Source organism: Geotrypetes seraphini, chromosome 2, assembly GCF_902459505.1.
Source record: "Geotrypetes seraphini chromosome 2, aGeoSer1.1, whole genome shotgun sequence".
NCBI lineage: Eukaryota > Metazoa > Chordata > Amphibia > Gymnophiona > Dermophiidae > Geotrypetes > Geotrypetes seraphini.
This window is the reverse complement of record NC_047085.1, coordinates 312,837,756-312,857,594: the sequence shown is the minus strand read 5'-3', so window position 1 is coordinate 312,857,594 and position 19,839 is coordinate 312,837,756. Positions and strand designations below refer to the sequence as shown.

Sequence of the window (19,839 nt, the reverse complement as noted above, 5' to 3'; positions counted from 1 at the left end):
CCCCATTCCACACGCAGAACCCAAGAAACAGGCAGTGCTCTGAAGTCTCAATGTGTGGTTGAGATGATGGTGCATGGATGAGGGATTTAGATTTGTCAGGAACTGGCCAACACTCTGGGAAAGGTGGAGGCCATTCTGAAAGGATAGACTCCATCTTAACCAGGATGGATACCAGGCTGCTAGTGCTAACATTTAAAAAGGAGATAAAGCTGCTTTTAAACTAAAATGTGGGGAAAGCAGACAGTCGCCCAGGAGCAGATGGTTCAGTGTGGAGTATCCTTGAAGGATACTATTGAAACAGGACATTTAGGGGATCCAAATAGAGAGGTTTCAATAATGGTAAATGAAAGCTAGGGGTGTTTAAGAGGAAATCAAGTAAAGGATGCAAATTATTCTCATCATCTTTTAAGATGCAAGCAAAAAACACATTTTCCAGAAGCCTAAAAATAAAATGGGAGAGTTAGAGTATATAGCATTAAATGAAGAGGTAACTATAATAGGCATCTCAGAGACTTGGTGGAAGAAGGACAATCAATGGAATATTGTATTAGCAGGGTACAAATTCTATAACAATGATAGAGTAGATCAAATTAGAGTTTGGAGGGAGGGTTGCACTATATGTTAATGAGGGAATTGAATCAAACAAAATGAACATTCTGCATGACATATAGCAGCATGGAATCCATATGAAATTCCATGTTTGAAGGGAAGGAGTATACAGGTAGGGCTATTCTATTGTCTCCCAGAACATAATGAGCATATGAAGAAATGTTTACAGAGATTACGAAAGCTGACAAATTGGACAACAGTATAATAATGGGTGATTTCAATTAACAATATAACAGGATCAAAGAGATGAATCATCAAATATGAACTCAAATAATCAACCCCTTGGAGAAAAAAAGACCTCAATGTGAACAGGAAACTGCTAATAGCCCAACAGGCTCTAAAATAGCAATCCCACACTATCCACTGGTCAAAAAAAACTCCACGCTCGAGAAATGGGCCACAACATGGCAGATGAGGTTCAACGTGGATAAGTGTAGGGTGATGCATATCGGTAACAAAAATCTTATACACGAGTACAGGATGTCTGGGGTGGTACTTATAGAGACCCCCCCAGGAAAGATACTTGGGAGTACTGGTCGACAAGTTGATGAAGCCGTCCGCGCAATGTGTGGCGGCGGCGAAAAGGGCAAACAGAATGCTAGGAATGATTAAGAAGGGGATCATGAACAGATCGGAGAAGGTTATCATGCTGTTGTACCGGGCCATGGTACGCCCCCACCTGGAATACTGCGTCCAGCACTGGTCGCCGTACATGAAGAAGGACATGGTATTACTCAAAAGGGTCCAGAGAAGAGCGACTAAAATGGTAAAGGGGCTGGAGGAGTTGCCATACAGTGAGAGATTGGAGAAACTGGGCCTCTTCTCCCTTGAAAAGATACTGAAGGGAATAGACTTAGTAGATAAAGACAGGTTGTTCACCCTCTCCAAGATAGGGAGAACGAGAGAGCACTCTCTAAAGTTAAAAGGGGATAGATTCCATTCAAACGTAAGGAAGTTCTTCTTCACCAGAGAGTGGTGGAAAATTGGAACGCTCTTCCGGAGGCTGTTATAGGGGAAAACACTCTCCAGGGATTTAAGACAAAGTTGGACAAGTTCCTGTTGAACTGGAGCATATGTAGGTAGGGCTAGTCTCAGGGCACGGGTCTTTGACCTGGGGGCTACCGCGAGAGCGGACTGCTGGGCATGATGGACCACTGGTTTGACCCAGCAGCGGAAAATTCTTATGTTCTTATGAATTTTAAATCAAAAAAGTCTCTCACAGGTTCTCTCTCCCACCACAGGAACATATCAATTGGTAATCACTCCAGGTAACCATTCCCCAAGCAGATACATGACATTAAAAAAAATCACCACTTAGCTACACAAATTGCTCCAATTCCTCATATTCTAAACTGCTTGCTCTTCAATCCCAACAGTGGTACCCTGTTTCGCTGAGAAAGCATCTTCAGGGAAAACCCTGGCCTACATTTCTGGCACCTACCTTTCCCGAAGGTGCTATTCTGTATATAGTGCTGTTGTGTGATTGACATGGCACCGTTAACAGAATCCGGGCCATGACTTCTAATGCATACGTAAGGCTGGTTTCAGGTTTTCAGGTTTATTTAAAATTTGATTATATCGCTTATAATACTTCTAAGCGATGTACAATTTAAAATGGGGGTACAATATTACAAATTACGGACATATACTACAACAAAACAAGACCAATATGATACAATAGAGATAGGGGTTGAAATACAATAATTATAGGAAAGAAACAAATAAGGGTAGTACAAAATGAGCCAACAGGGAAGATGTCTGAAGCCTCCTGAGGTTTGAGTTCCTATGGAGAAAAACATCATTTATTTGATTTTATGTTTGAAAAGCATCTCTATATAAGAAGGATTTTTGTGAGCTCTTAAAAACTGAGCAAGATTTTGTTCTTCTCTGAGATGGGAAGGTAACTTATTCTATAGCTGCGGAGCATAAGTTGAAAAAAATTTGTTTCTTCGCGTATTGATTATTTTTAAGGAGGGGATTACGAGCAAATTTTGATCTGCAGATCATAAGGTCCTAAGGGGTGTATATGGAATTAGGAGTTTATCGAGAAATGCCGGTAAGTTTTGACTGTTGTGTTTTAAAACAGAGCAAGATTATTTTATATGTGATTCGAGGCCAAAGTTCTGCTCACCGCTGCAGTAGTGTAAATCAGGGAGAGCACACTTAATATGTGCACAAGATTCTGTGCTCAGGGCACCTAGTATGGTGCACATGTCTGAGCAGAAAAAAGTACTGGCACACATCATATTGGCATCACTTATTTTTGGTGCATGAAATTTTTGTGATGCCAATACTTATGCACAGAATTACATTTCAGCACATGTGAAGATACAATTTTTTTTTCTGCTTGGACTTATGTGCAGAACTGTCACCTCACACTCTTCATTAAAAAGTTGCAGGTACTGTTATGCTTGGAGCAAAACAAAGAAATAGACATTTTGGGGACAGTTCTATACAGTTGGGCACCAAAAATCTGTGACCTAAGATATAGAATAGAGGTAAGTCAGCATTTGTGCACCAACATTTGGGTTTTATCACTTATATCATTTAAAATGCAGGTGTACTGCATATACTCAAATATAAATCTAGATTTTTGGGCTACAAAATTGTTCCAAAAATGGGGGGTGGGTCTCAGTTTATATTCAAGTCTTACCACAACCCCCCCCCCCCAACTGGCAGGATTTGCCCTCACCCACCTGAACCAGCAGCATTCTCTTCCTTCCCTCTTCGAACAGAAGGAGTGATAGTGTCTGAGGATCTGAAGGTGCAGAAACAGGTGATAAGGCAGTGGCTGTAGCCAAAAGGATGCTAAGCTGTATTGAGAGAGGCATAACCAGTAGAAGAAAGGAGGTGTTTATGCCCTTGTACAGGTGAGGCTCCACTTGGAGTATTGTGTTCAATTTTGGAGACCATATCTGGTGAAGGATATAAGAAGACTTGAAGTGGTCCAGCGAAAGGCAACAAAGATGGTAGGAGATCTGAGCCAAAAGATATACAACAGGGGTGTCCAATGTCGGTCCTCGAGGGCCGCAATCCAGTCGGGTTTTCAGGATTTCCCCAATGAATATGCATTGAAAGCAGTGCATGCAAATAGATCTCATGCATATTCATTGGGGAAATCCTGAAAACCCGACTGGATTGCGGCCCTCGAGGACCGACATTGGACACCCCTGACGTACAAGGAGAGACTGGAAGACCTGAATATGTAGAGCAGTGATCCCCAACCCTGTCCTGGAGAACTACCAGGCCAGTTGGGTTTTTGGGATAGCCCTAATGAATATGCATGGGGCAGATTTGCATGCCTGTCACCTCCATTATATGCAAATCTCTCTCATGCATATTCATTAGGGCTGTCCCAAAATCCCAACTGGCCTGGTGGTCCTCCAGGACAGGGTTGGTAACCACTGTTTTAGAGGACAGGAACAGCAGGGGAGATATGATACAGACATTTAAATACTTAAAAGGTATTAATATAGAACCAAATCTTTTCCAGAGAAAGGAAAATGGTAAAAACCAGAGGACATAAATTGAGGTTGCAGGGTGGTAGACTTAGGAGTAATATTAGGACATTCTTTTTCACGGAGAGAGTGGTGGATGCCTGGAATGCCCTCCTGAGGGAGCTGGTGGAGAAGAAAACAGTGACAGAATTCCAAGGAGCGTGGGAAAACACAGAAGATCTCTAATCAGAAAATGAAGGGTATAACTAGAAGAACTAAGGCTAGTACTGGGCAGACTTGAATGGTTTGTGTTCAGTATATGGCTATTCGGCTTAGGATGGGCTGGGGAGGGCTTTGATGGAAACTGCAGTAATTTGGGATGGTCTAGATAGACTGGAGTGAGCTTCTATGGCAACTCCAGAAGTTGGAACCTAGCATATTACAGGGCAGACTTCTATGGTCTATAACCCAGAAATATCAATGAACAAAGACAGTTGAACTTAATCATGGATTTGTAATGCATGTACCTATTGGGCAGACTGGATGGACTATTCAGGTCTTTATCTGCTGTCATTTACTATGTTACTATAATATAAGAACATAAGAATTACCATACTGGGACAGACCAAAGGTCTATCAAGCCTGTTTCCAACAGTGACCAATCAAGATCACAAGTACTGTACTTGGCAAGATCCCAAAAGAGTAAAACAATTTTTATGCTGCTTATCCTAGATCTTGCCAAACAAACCTGTTGCACTTCTTCGAGGGGATAAGCGAACATTTGGACAAAGGTGACCCCATAGACATAGTATACCTGGACTTTCAGAAAGCCTTCGACAAGGTACCTCATGAGCGCCTTCTAAAGAAACTGTGGAACCACGGGGTGGAAGGGGAAATACACAGATGGATCAGAAACTGGCTGGCAAACAGGAAACAGAGGGTAGGAATAAAGGGACACTATTCTGACTGGAAAGGGGTCACAAGTGGCATCCCACAAGGGTCAGTGCTGGGACCACTGCTATTCAATATATTTATTAATGACTTGGAAACAGGGACAAAGTGTGAAGTTGTAAAATTTGCGGATGACACAAAACTCTCCGGTACGGTTAGATCTGTTGAGGAATGTAAAGAACTCCAAAGGGACCTGAACAAACTGACTGAGTGGACAAATAAATGGCAGATGAGCTTCAATGTGGACAAATAAATGGCAGATGAGCTTCAATGTGGAGAAATGTAAAGTTATGCACATAGGGAAAGGGAACCCGATGTATAATTACACAATGGGGGGGATGACATTAGGAAAAGGCAACTTAGAAAAGGACTTGGGGGTTTTGGTGGATAAAACAATGAAACCGGCAGTACAATGCGTAGCGGCCTCAAAAAAGGTGAACAGAATGTTGGGCATTATCAAAAAAGGTATCACTACCAGAACCATGGAAGTTATCCTCCCGCTGTACAGGGCAATGGTACGACCGCATCTGGAATACTGCGTCCAGTACTGGTCGCCGTACCTAAAGAAAGATATGGCGATACTCGAGAGGGTCCAGAGAAGAGCAACAAAAATGATAAAGGGCATGGAAAATCTTTCATATATGCTAAGAGGCTGGAGAAGCTGGGGCTCTTTTCCCTGGAAAAGCGGAGACTTAGAGGGTATATGATAGAAACTTATAAGATCATGAAGGGTATAGTAAAGGTAGAGAGAGACAAATTCTTCAGACTGGCGGGGACAACAAAAACTAGAGGGCACTCAAAAAAATTGAGGGGAAATAGGTTTAGAAGAAATGCTAGGAAGTTCTTCTTCACCCAGAGGGTGGTGGACACCTGGAATGTGCTTCCAGAGGAGGTGGTTGAGCAGAGTACGATTTTGGGTTTCAAAAAGGGATTGGACGAGTTCCTGAAGGGAAAGGGGATCCAGGGGTATAATTAGAGGGTTACTATACAATACAAAACGCCCTTGATTAATAGATCACTACAGGTCATTGACCTGGCGGGCTGCCGCAGGAGCGGACTGCTGGGCATGATGGATCTATGGTCTGACTCGGCAGAGGCAATGCTTATGTTCTTATGTTCTTAATTTTCCCAAGTCCATCTTAATAATAGCTTATGGACTTTTCATTTAGGAAATTATCCAAACCTTTTTTTAAACCCTGCCTCTGAATAGGTTCACTGTGCTTGTGTGCCTCTTCCTATATCTTGCTGTCACACAGGACTTCCTTACTCAACTGCAAGTGAGAGGAATATAACTCCTTAAGGATGTGGGAGGGTTGTAAGGATTTAAATCCTGTCCTTGAAGAACATTTGTTACAGATAAAATAATTTCTCAGAAGACAATCAGGACTTTACCTATGGGACTCCCTACTTACAGGCTGCCTTCAACAGAAAAAAAAAGAAAACCAATATAAAACAAGTGGCATCATAATAGGGAAATACCAATTTTGGTTTTTTTCCCCCCTAAAGGCAACAAGTCAGTTATTTATTATTTTTTTATTTAAAATAAAAAATAACTGGCACAATGTGGAACCAAAAGCAAAGGGCCTAAAGGAGGAATGGTATTCTAAACACCAAACAAATTCTGGTCATTGGCCTTATTTTCTAATTATTGGAGTTACCATCACAGCATCGGTAAGTTTTGTTTTGATTCCATTATCTTCAATACAGCATAAGCTCCTCAGTCCAATTTGGACACATCTGTTATTAAGAATTGTTTGAATCTGAGGTACTTAGAAGGGGATTCCTTTTATCAGACTGGAATGATTCATCCACCAGAACAGCGAGTCCAATGTAAGACTACACTTCTCCCTCCCTATTCGCGGTTTCGATGTTCGCGGTTTCAATTATTTGCGTTTGATCCCCCAGGCCCCCCCCTGAGGAAAAACGGCCCCAGGACTTGGAGGGAGGTGATCAGAGGCAGCGGAGTGAGGCAATCGGAGGCGGTTGGGGGGGGCAATCAGAGGTGGAGGGAGGCGATCAGAGGTGGCATGGGGGTGATCGGAGGTGGCATGGGGGCGATCAGAGGTGGCATGGGGGCGATCAGAGGTGGTGGGGGCGATCGGAGGTGGCGTGGGGGTGATCGGAGGTGGCATGGGGTGATCAGAGGTGGCATGGGGGCGATCAGAGGTGGCATGGGGTGATCAGAGGTGGCATGGAGGCGATCGGAGGTGGCGTGGGGGTGATTGGAGGTGGCATGGGGCGATCAGAGGTGGCATGGGGCGATCAGAGGTGGCAGGGGCGATCGGAGCATGGACCTTACCTGTCGGGCTAGCGGTGACGCGGGGCAGGAGCGATCTTCCTACACTCCTGCTCCGTGCAGAGCCGTGCTGTGAGTTCCGTGGTCTCACGAGACTTCAACAGGGAGTTCCTGTTGTAGTCTCGTGAGGCCACAGGAACTCAGCAGCATGGCTCTGCACTTGGCAGGAGTGTAGGAAGATCGCTCCTGCCCCGCGTCCCCGCTAGACCACCATGTAAGGGGTAAGGTTCGGGGGTGGATCAGAGCCTGCCCAAAGTTATTCGCGGGCCGGCTCTGCCCCTAACCCCCGCGAATAGGGAGGGAGAAGTGTATTGACATATGATGTCCTAGAAATTCCCCATAGACTGAATCCATGGCATAAATAAGGTTCATTGAGCTTGTCTCAATAGAGGCATACCATTGGAGTGACATGAACTGTTGATGCCATATGGCTCAACATCCTCAACATTTGACCAGCTGATAGAAGTTGACTCTCTTGAATTTCTTGCACAACAGAGATCAAGTTGAAAATCCTTTGCTGGGGGAGGAAAAGGCAAATGGCTCAAGTCATTTCTAGCAGTGCTCCTGTGAATTCTGTTACACTTAGACATCTCTGCCCCGTTCCCGCGAACCCGTTCCCCGTTCCGTCTCCACAAACTGTCTGATCAAGTTTCAAGTTTCAAGTTTATTATGATATTTGATTAAACGCTTTTCAGATTACAAAGCGTTTTACAAAGGCAATAAAATCACAAATACATTAAAATTAAAAATGACTACTTTAAAAAGTAAAAAACAAACTGGGGTGACATGCCACATGAAACGGTAGGAAAGAAGGAAAAAATACAATTTTAAAATAAAATAACCAAAATGGGGTAGTACATTAGGAAGGTGAGGGGAAAAAAATTTAGAACAGAAGAAAAGTTAAAAGGAAAGGGGATGGGGATCTTAATTTGATGAAGGGTGATGAAAATAGGAAATAACCAGCAAAAAAACACAAAAAAAAACAAAAACTTTTAGTTAAAGGCTTCTTTAAAAAGAAGACACTTTAAGCTATTCTTAAATTTTTGCAAGTCTGGTTCAAGTCTTAAATAAAGAGGGAGTGAGTTCCAAATTGTTGGAGCAGTAACCGAGAAGATCAAGTCACGGCGAGTACCAATGATTTTTAAAGAGGGAACGTATAGGGTAGATTGTGAGGATGATCTGAGAACTCTAGGCGAATTGTATGGAATCAGATGTCTATCTATAAATGCTGGAGTATTATTTTTTAATGTCTTAAAGACTAAAAGAGCTATTTTAAATGTTATCCTATATGAAATGGGAAGCCAATGGGCATGTTGGAGTAGAGGCGTGACGTGGTCGAATTTTTTAGAACCTGAAATTACCTTTATTGCAGTGTTTTGTATAATTTGGAGGCGCCTAATATCCTTATGATAAGCCCCCTTTAATAAGGAGTTACAATAGTCTAATTTTGAGATCACTAGGGAGTGAATTAGAGTATTGAGAGATGGAGAGTCAAGAAGGGGGACCAGCGAACGAATCATTCTTAGTCTATAGAAGCAATTTTTAACCAAAGAGCTAATGTGTGGTCGAAAGGTGAGATTATTGTCTATTATGACACCCAAGATTTTTGTATTAGTAGTGTGATTAAGGGGTTTGTTATCGATTAAGATTGGATTAATGAGTTGAACGCCTTCTTTCCCTGAGAAAAGCACAGTTGTGGATTTATTGATACTTAAAGAAAGTTGATTAATATTCAACCACTTATGGATTTTAGCAAGTTTGTGGTTAATTTCGAATATGTCCTGGGAACTAGAAGGATCAATGGGGTGCAAAAGTTGGAAATCATCAGCATAGGCGTACACAGTGAATCCTATGGATTGACATAGGGTTAAAAGAGGAGCCAAATAGATGTTAAACAGTAGAGGTGACAATATGGACCCTTGTGGTATTCCATAATTAGTATGATATGTTTTTGAAATAGAGTTGTTAAAATACACAGAAGAAGATCTATCTGTAAAATAAGAACGAAACCATTCTAATACATGATCTTTTATACCAATGGAAGAAAGGCGGTGGAGTAATAAATGATGATCAATTGTGTCAAAGGCTGCCGCTAAATCTAAGGAAATGAGAACAACAGGTTTATGTTGATCCAAATAGTAGTGGATAGTTGTGACAAGACCTAATAAGGAATGTTCTGTTGAATGATTCTTACGAAATCCTGCCTGGTTGGGATGTAAGACCTGAGTTTTATCTACGAAATCTGATAACTGTTGAAATACTATCTTTTCAGTAATTTTTGCTAGAAATGGAAGACTCGCTATTGGATGATAATTTGCACAATCACGAAGACTAGTTTTGGAATCCTTGATAATTGGAAGAAGAACAGAGTGTTTCCAATCTGTTGGGATTGATGATGTGGACAGACTTTTGTGAATAATTTGAAGAATGACTGGACCGAATGATCCCATCTGCACAAGCCTTGAATAGTTATGATTTGATATTGAACTTATTTTATTAAAGTATAAAAAGAAAACAATATTCTGTACAATTGTCATTTTATAAACACAAATAATACAGAGCAAGGTTCAACAAAATCCCTGTCTCCCCTCCCCTTCACAAATATCTCCTCCACTATCAAGAAAACGGAATAAGTCAAATTATTACAGAATGCTAAACAGAAAAATTATGCTAACAGAATACCGCAGTCACACATGACAAGAATAGTTTTAGAGGAGTGCAACTAGAGCAACTGCCCCCTGGTCAGAGAGAGCTCTAAGCCAGCTGGAAGCTAAAGAAGCATGGCCTGGGCTTTGCAGTCCCCATTTATGTCCAACACCAGCTCTAGCAGAATAAATATTTCAAATCTAATATATTCTAATCACAAAATAGAAAATAATTTTTTTTTCTACCTTTTGTTGTCTCGTCATTTTAATCTTCAAATCATGTTGCTCTCAGGTGCTGGTCTGTGTTTTTTTTTTGTCTTCTCTTAACTCAGTTGCCAGGGTCTCCTGACCATTTGACATTTCTTCTTTCTCCATTCTTACCATCTATCTTCTATCTCTGTGTATGTATTGTTCCTCATGTTCATCATCTCCCTTCTCTGTCTCCTATACATCCCTTTCTAGTATTTCCCCTGTGCCCATTTCCCTGCCTTCATCATCTCACCATTCTATGATCCCTTCCCCCTGTGTATAGGAAGTGAGGAAAGAGAGAGAGAGAGAGATCCATGGTGTGTCTCTCCCATTTCCCTTTGCTGCCATATCCAACATTTCTCCCTCTCTCATCCCCCAGTTCATGCGTAGCATTTTTCATCACTGCCTACCAGCCCCATTCCCATTTCTCCTTCCATCACCCCTCTCCAGCACCATGCCACACCTCTCCCTCTATTACTATGTCCATCATTGCTCCCCCTTGCATCTCCTTCAATCTACCCCTCTGTTCCCTCTCCACCACCATATCCAACATTTCTCCCTCTCATCCTTCTCTTCCCCATGCATCTCTACCTCACTCCTCTCTCTCTCTATATATATATATGCCCAACAATTTTCCTTTCTTCCTTTCCCCATGTGCATCATCTCTTTCCCTCTCACTCACACACTCATACCCAACAATTCTCCCTTTCTATTCCCTCTCTCCATCCTATGTCCCAAGTTAGTACCTCCTTCCTCCCTCCCTTTGGTCCCGAGTTCAAGCCCCCCCTTCCAACTTTAGCCCCACATTCATATCCCCTCTTACTTGTTCCCTTCAGGGCCGCACTTGCTCCCTTCCCTTCATGATCGCACTCACTTCCTACAGGACCGCACTCGCTCCCTTCAGGGCCATCCAGCTGGGCTGCTCTTTCCTTCCTTCAGTCACACTTGTTCTTTGCAGGGACCTGGGCAGCAGCTCTTGCACGTAGAACATGGCTGACACGCAAGCCTTCCCTCTAACGTTGGAAGGAAGGCTTTTGGGTCAGCTGCAAACAAGAGCTGCTGCCCACGTCCCTGCACAGAACAAGTGCGGCTGAAGGCAGCAAAGAGTATCCCACTTGGAAGGAGGACTGTTGAGGTTACTGGGATCCCCGGCTGACTCTGAAGGCTTCCCTTCGATGTCAGCTCTGACATCGGAGGGAAGCCTTCTGGGTCAGTTTCGGCGAAGGGGCGCATGCAGCTGGATGGCAGGAAGGAGGCCTATTTACAAATGGGATCCCCTGTGTCAGTGGTGAATGACAGTGACTTTACATTGGAGAGGAAGGGAGTGGGAAACCCATGCAGTGCCGCGATCCAATTGGGAGCCCTGCCGGCTCAGCACTGCACTCTAGGGGGAGGCATCAAGAGCAGGACAATAATGACAATATGGTCGCTGGAACTTGGAGGGGCCATGACGCCACAGTTAATGGCAGTAAGGAATGAGGGGGATGCTTCCAATTGCTTGGACAAAGCTTTTCACCGGTCTTGCGGGCGGTGAAAAGTTTTGTTGCCATGTCTGCGGTGAGTCAGGCTTTGGCGTCTCCATAGCCATAGGCAAACCATGGCCCAACGCGGCTTGCTGCGATGTTTGTCCACCATGTCATTCTCTAAGCGGGAGTCCTCCACCTACAGTCTTGCCAGTGGGGGGTACTGTTTCACCCTCACATTTTGAATAGCGAGTGACAGGCAAGCTCTGTAAGACTCTAGGGACCTGCTTGTTTCTAGAGATTGAAAACACAATATTGACCCCCCCCCCCTCCACACACACACACTTACTGGCAGCAGTGCAGTTAGAAGACTCAGCTTAGAGGGAATAGTGATTGCTATATATATTATTTGTTATTGAAACGGGGGGGGGGGGGAATTCTCCCTTTTTCTTTTTTCTCATTTATGCTTATTCCCATGTTTATTATATTGCCTTTATAATAATTAGAGTGTTTTACAGACTAAACACTGAATCAAAAAAGAACACCAGTATTAAATAGTTAAAATAACTACTCATTCAAGAAACAAAGGGGTTCTTTTTTACTATGGTGTGCTAATGGATTTATTGTGTGCTTAATGCCAGATATCCCATTATATACCTATGGACTTTATGGAATTTAATGCATATTAATTTGTTGGCGTGCACTAAGGGAGAAAGGAGGGGGGATTTATCGAAGCGCAGTAAAGGTTCTCCGTTTACTGGACCTTGATGCCCCTTAGGATTCAGCAACCTATGGTATCCTAGTACTGCAGGTTGCTGAATGCTGTCCTATAGGAATAACACTGCCTCTGGCGTTATTCTTTATATGGAAATATGACCTCTAGTGATATTCTTGCAAAACAGCTGCTAGGGGTGCCATTTTGTTAGCGGCACCAGGGAGGCCAGGAGCGATGGAGCATCAGTCCTGGCTGTCCCTCTGGACAGCACAGGTAGCAACGAGAGGGGTTGGGGTTGTCTCTGTTGAGAGGAGGCTCTGCCAGAGAGGATTTTGGCGGGGGTGGGGGGTAGAATTCAGCCTCAAGCCCAGGAACAGCAGGCCATGGTTTTGCACAGCTTGATGCTCCTAGATGCTAAAATAACCCCTAGCAAAGAGCTGGGGTTATTTACTGTCATTCTTTGGCCCTAACTGACTTTCAGTATATCACTGCAAGTTGTGTTAGCCGTTTAGCATAGTAACACGCTGCAACTTAAATATTGCATAATTTTTGGCCCTGCAGTGTTAGGGCTATTTAAGTCATGGTAAGGACCATTTACTGCGACTTAAAGCCCTATTGCGGCTTGATGAATTCTTCCCTAAATCTGTTAGCGCACCTTAGTTAAAGGACCCCAAAGTAAACATACCAAAGAAAATGAGAAAGAAAATTGTTTTTTTGCACACAGACCAAATCCCTCGCAACCCAAAGCCAGGCAGTGAGCAATGAAACATGCAGACAAAACCCACTTATCTTTATTTAGCTTTTTGGCCCTACAGGGCCCCTTTTACAAAGCTGTGGTAGTGATTCTCACATGGCAAATCACCAAAGCCCCTAGGAATTGAATGGGCTTGAGTGCATTTGCCAGGGGAGAATGGCTTTGTAAAAAGGGCCTATTGTTACTTTATTATATTGTTTTGAATTCCATAAATAAATAAAATTGTGAATAGTAATATTCAACTATCAAGAAAGCACATGTGAAATCCTGATCAAGTGTAAGTGTCCTTTCAAAGTAAGGAAAATACATTGGATCGAGGATATTTTGTGATCTTTACCGTTGCCTCCTTGGTGTGAGTCTCTTCTGAGGCAGACTTGGCCACCTTTTGAATTATAGGAGCAATGTTTGTTGGTCCATAGAGTTGTATCTTAGGAAGACAGCTCTGATATGCTTCAACAACTCCTTGTATTCCTTATTTAATAAAATAAAAGAAAGCAGAAATAGAGGGTTAGGAAATACAATGACAAGGGCTACATCTGACACAATTCCTTAAGGTTACATCATATGCACACATCACATTATGAAGCCTGTTTATTGAAATCATAAAAATGTGCAGTTATGGTACATTCATTGCAGTAAATGCAAAGCCTGTGCTGGCAACCGTAGGAGGCGTTGCCGTCATCCACCCTGCAGTTGCCAAACAAAGCAGACATTTTACCACACAGGAAATGCATCGGCAGATAATGCAGCAAGTGTGTTGCACTGTTTGCATGCAGTTATCACAGACTGTTGCTGAAAAGAAAAAAATGATTCCCCCAATCAACATCCTAAAGGAGGACCTAATCAGTATTCCTACCTGCTTCCATCGCCAATCCTCCTGATTACCATTATTAAGGAGCACCCCATTCCCCACTCTCAATTAGCATATCGCCCACCTCCCACAGCACTTACCGAGGCGGGGGGAGGGTTCCAACTGCTTTAGTGGATAGGGGGAATTCAAAATGTTGGCTCCAACCCTAATGGTAGATTTGTGGTACTATCACTAGGGGTCAGAGCTGCCATTTTGAACCTGGGCTGGTAATGTAGTAGCAGAGTGCAGGGATCACACCTGCCCCCCTCCCTTCCAACCCACCAGATACACCCCAATAAGCACCTGGGAAGAGCAGGAGGGTATGGGTTAGATTGGAATGTTGATCAGGGTGTTGGGTTCTCCTTTGGAATGCTGATTGAAGGGGATCAGAGATGGGAGTGGGTGGAGATACTAATCAAGATGAAGGATGCTCCTTCAGGATGCGGATCAGGGGGATAATTTATTTAAGCAGTGGGCTATAGAAAGTGCATGCAGATAGTGCAAATGCACTTACTGCTTCCTCTTGAGGAGACAGTAAGTATGCACACACACACACTATCATCAGTGAAGACAACACAAGGTAGCTTGCTGTGCAAACAAATATTATGAAGGTTTAATGGTTTTCTAGCTTCACCCAATGCATCTCAGGATGCACTTCTTGGGGCAGGGTGCCACCAGCTTGAAGATGACGATGCCAGAGGCAGAAGCTAGTGGGCAATGCTCCTACCTTCAGGGACAGGGGTCTAGGGGACTTGGAAAAGGTATCAGGGATCTAAAAGTTGCCAGTAAACACCAGGGAGATTTCTTTTACATTCAGGGTATGTGGGTCGGGATGGGGAAAAGGAGGGGCACATGAGATCACCAGGGAATTTTGTGTGTTGATGTTGGAGGAAGAGGGGAGATTGGATTGAGGAGTTGCGGAGCCCAGTAGACCACCATGTATTTTTATGTTTTACTGTTAGGAGATCAGAGAGGATGGGTGAGGATCTCATTGAGTCACGTTGGGGAGAGGAAGTGAGGTTGCTGAGCTATCAGGGATAGGTACCATGTAGAAAGCTGGGTTGTAGCAGCTTTTTTTCATCATTGTCATCCTTCCTGTCAGTCCCCGAGCCAATCACTGCTCAGGCGCTGACAGGAAAGGTGGTGTTTAGCAATGAGCTGTGGATTAGTGTAACAATTTTAGCAAGGTAGTAATTTCCATGCTCATTAAATTAAAGTCTAGTGGTAATTTAGTGATAGAATATGGGATCTACTGTGAGGTTTTCTGCATGGACCCCTGTGTATCACCTGCAAGCATTATGGACACCTAAAGCCCACCTCTTTCTCCATCACTTTTCCAACTCCTGCTTTACAAGCAGGTATGAATTTGTGTAAGGTAAGTGCTGTGACCACGGAGGAACTTTTGCTGCAGCCATTTGGTTACCACAAATTAACTTACCCCCTGTTTTACAAAGCTCAGGCAAAGACATCAAAGCCCATTAATTCCCAAGAGGGTCTTACTTAGCTAACCTACTTACCCCCATCTCCTTTTACAAAACCGTAGCACAGTTTATAGCAGCTGCAGCGGTAATAGCTCCAACGCTCACAAGAATTCTATAAGCGTTGGAGCTGTTACTGCCGTGGCTGACGCTAAAAACTGTGTTGCGGTTTTGTAAAGTGTGGGGGGGAGGTCGCTAACTAAGTAAGTTACCTTACTTAGGCAATTGTTAATTGTGCTGCATACCGATCATATAAGGGAGAGCCTTGGCTAATCTTAGAGCCAATAGATTAGCCAGGAGTTTTCCATCCACATTAATTAAAGAAATAGGCCTGTAGTTTGAAACCAACATGGGATCTTTATTTGGCTTTTGCAAAACGATAGTTAAAGATTCTGCCATAATACCTGAAATACAACCTTTAGTTAGTTGTGATTGATATAAATTTAGAAGATGAGGTAAAAGTGTAATTTGAAAGGATTTGAAAAACTCCACAGTGAATCCATCACTACCCGGAGCGGATCCTATTCTGAGGGATTTCAGTGCTGCCTGGAGTTCCTTAAGCGATATATGCACTTCAAGATTTTCTTTTATATGCTCAGGAATTTTCGGTCCTTGAATTAACTTTAAAAATTCTAATCCCTCAATTTCTTTATTTGAATAAGAACATAAGAAGTTGCCTCCGCTGAGGCAGACCAGAGGTCCATCTCGCCCAGCGTTCCGCTCCCGCTCAGAAGAATATAAAGCTTTGTAATAATTCAAATTTTTTAAAAAATATTTACAATTTGAGAATGAATTTTACCTTTCTTGTCTGTAATAGCAGAAATCTTTACATTTTGTTTTTTAGCTTTGAGATAATTAGCCAATAATCTTCCCGCTTTATTTGAGTTTCCATAATACAGAGCTTGCTGAGAAAACAAATCTTTCCTAGCCAATTGTGAGGAAATCTTGTTATAACTATATTTAGCTTTCAACAGGGCATGCAAAGTATTTTGTTCCCATTTTGAGGTCAATTCTGGATGCTGCGCCTGCCGGTGATATGTAATCACGGAGATGTAAATTTTAGGTATGTCATGACTGTTCCCTTAAACAATTCTCAAAATAATAAAACACTGGGGGGCTTCTTTTACAATAGCGCGTTAGGGCCTTAATGCGCGGAATAGCGTCCGCTAAATTGCCGCACGCGCTAGCCGCTACTGCCTCCTTTTGAGCAGGCGGTAGATTTTCGGCTAGCGTGCACTATAGCGCGCGCTAATGCAGTGCGTGCGCTAAAACGCTTAGTGCACCTTCATAAAAGGAGCCCTGAGTGTTGATTACAAAGTAGTAAAGAACCAAGTCCTGACTTTATGCTGAAATTTCACTTATAGAAGTAAAGTTGGGACTTGTAAATGTCTGCCGCAGGAAGAGTGCCCAATTGCTCCTGCTGCAATGGTGAACCCTCTCGACATGGTCCGCGGCAGGTGTAATTGTTCCCCAGGCATTCCCCCCCCCCCCCCAGTCAGTTTCAAATTTATCTCACAATTTACAAAGTTACAAGTCCCAATGCAGCAAATGCAACGCAGCCCATTCAAATCCTGTTGGCTTTGTAAAAGGGGCCCTAAGTGTAGTTATGAAAAAAAAGGTTTAATTTTTCTAAAATAACTCACCCAGGCTCAATAAACAATACATAATTCCTTCTAGACTTTTCCATGCTGCTAACAAATGGCTTTGTGGGATGCAGCTTCAAAGTAACCAGAGAAAGATTCAAACTTGGGGAAATCTTTATAACTTCATTACCTGGATGTCAAAAAGTGAACCTCCATGAGAGCAAACCTGAATCAATAATTGAACGTTTCTGATCACAGGGTCTCAGGCTTTCTCCTAGAGCTGGAGGTTTTGGCTGACTGAAGGGCATGGCCATCCCCCTCCATCTCGGTGATGTGCTAGAAATCTCACTCTGCTAGTCAAAATGACCTGACATTCTAATCCTTTGATGCAATATACATTCAACCAAAATGAAAGCACCAGCAGTCAATAAGCTCTGGCCTGCTGGGGATAAAAGGAAAAAGGACTAATTGTAATTTGCTTGGCAATTAAGGATTGATTTGCATTTGCAGAGGAAGATTAATAGTAACGCTAGCTACTGTGCCAGGCACAAAAAGCTTTATTTATACTATAGGGCTCTCGTGATCCTGCATACTAAAATTCAAACTGTGCATACAATCTGACCCTTCAAAAACATGACTATTGTTTATTCCAGTTTTATTTTGTGTTTCCTGCCCGTAAGTCAGGGTTACTCTGTGCTTTCATTCAGCAAGTTGTGTTCAGCTTTTACACTTATATCCAGTTCATTAACAATGCTTGCTCAGTCCTTTTTTGTACATTGCATTTACTGCAGGTAGGGAAGGTATACATGACACAATTATTTTTGAAGTACCACAGTAAAGGTATTATATTGAAGATTTGATACACTATGTAACAAAATTTTATAATAAGTGTTTTTTCTTAATTGCCTATGCTAAAAAAATATAGAAAATGGATATCATTCCCCTAAACTTTGCTTTTGTGAACAGGACATTGATATTTTGGAATTTACCTTTTTTTGCAGAACATTCCAGATTGATTCCAAGCTATGTAAACTTAGGGGCCTTTTTGACATCTAGGCTCAAACAGTGGAACATTCGGGTGAAAGTCACAGATCAAAGAAGCATGACCAAACTTTTCCACCTTCTTCACCCATCAAGATGGATTCTGCTTCTGCCACAATGCGACCAGTCTCTTTGAGGCAATTTTGAATCGCCTGTAACCCAAAAGAGTGGCATCTTCCTTGATTGACAGCTCATCCAGAGGCATCATAATGAAAACAAATAACCGTCTCTACCATTGGCTCACTCAGTGCACCTCAAAAAGAATAACAACAACACCAAGGCCTTACTAGGCACCTTAAAGTATGATGAGTACAGCTGAGGTCATTGGAGACTTCAAAATGGTGGCATTCCTAATGGGTCTCCAAAGCAGTTTTACCAAGTTTCCCAGCTATTTCTGTCTTTGGGACAGCAGTGACAAAAAGGCAGGACTGGCCACAGTGAACAGAATTCTCCATGGGGGAGAAACAGTGTCAAATGGGAATGACTGGTGGACCCCCGGAAGGTGCTGATGCCACCACTGCACATCAAATTGGGCCTAATGAAACAATTTGTCAGAGCACTAGATAAGGAGTCGCAGCCTTCAAGTACGTTCAAGTCATCTTTCCTAATCTGTCTGAGGCAAAGGTTAAAGCTGGTGTCTTCGTTGGACCACTGATAAAGACGATCCTGGAGTGCAAGGACTTTCCGAAGAAGCTAACTGGGAAGGAGAAAGTGGCTTGGAACAGCTTTGTTGCAGTGGTTTGGGGCTTCCCAAGGCAATCACAAGGCTGAAAACTACGTGGAGTTAGTTGAGAATCTGGTGAGGAATTACAGTAAAATGGTCTGTAGGATGTTTCTCAAAGTCCATATCCTTGATGCTCATCTTGAGACATTCAAGGAGAACATGGGAGCATACACAGAGGAGCAAGGTAAGCACTTCCACCAGGATATACTGGACTTCAAATGCTGCTATGAAGAATAATATAACGAGAACACGATGGGAGACTACGTATATCTGGGGGCTTATTTGTGGAAGTGACTTTCAATATAATTGCAAATCTCCAAAAACTACTCACTTCTAAATTGTCTGTGGGCATCTTTGCATAACTTCAATATAAATTATGATTCATATGTTGCTTTTTAAGAATGAAAAGATGAAAATTCAGTATTTCACATTTTAAATAGGTAAATTGCAAAATTTGACTATCCTAGTCACAAAACTAAGGGCTCCTTTTTACTAAGCCGTGATAGGGCTTTAACGCGCGGAATAGCGTGCGCTACATTGCCGCGAGCGCTAGACCTTAATGCCAGCATTGAGCTGGCATTAGTTCTAGAATCGTAGCGTGCGGTGTAATGCGCGGTAATTTCCTGCGCGCGCTAAAAATGCTAGCACACCTTAGTAAAAGGAGCCCTATGTTATATAGAAATAACAATCACAAAAACCCGAAAATAATGGGAGGTAAAGAAATCAATACAAAAAGCAAAAACCTCCCAAACCCCAAGAACTAAAACTAGACAAGGGGGAGAGACAAGAGCGGGAGCGATAGAGCTACACAACACAATCTACAAATAATGATTATATGTACACGGGAGAGCCCTCAGTCACACAGCTACCCACTGGAAACTCCCAGTGGTAAAGGCTGTCACTTGGCTTACACCCAGAAGAGTGTTAACTGTGAAACATCCCCGGGCTCTACTCCGTGTTTTTTGTGATAAAGTGCACCCAACAGTGCTAAGTGTGAAAAAAGATATAAATAAATAAAAAAAACACACTCTACCATTCGCAACA

At 42.7% G+C, this 19,839-nt stretch overlaps 1 protein-coding gene across 6 annotated transcripts in view; it reads right to left on the bottom strand.

Moving 5' to 3' along the window:
• CPNE4 (copine 4) overlaps nt 1-19,839 on the bottom strand; it is an 879,187-nt gene that overhangs the window by 44,607 nt on the left and 814,741 nt on the right. For all 6 annotated transcript variants that reach the window (XM_033930001.1, XM_033929997.1, XM_033929998.1 and 3 more), the window contains one exon: nt 13,457-13,590. In XM_033930001.1, coding sequence (XP_033785892.1) covers nt 13,457-13,590 — 134 coding nt within the window. The remainder of the gene's footprint in view (nt 1-13,456; nt 13,591-19,839) is intronic.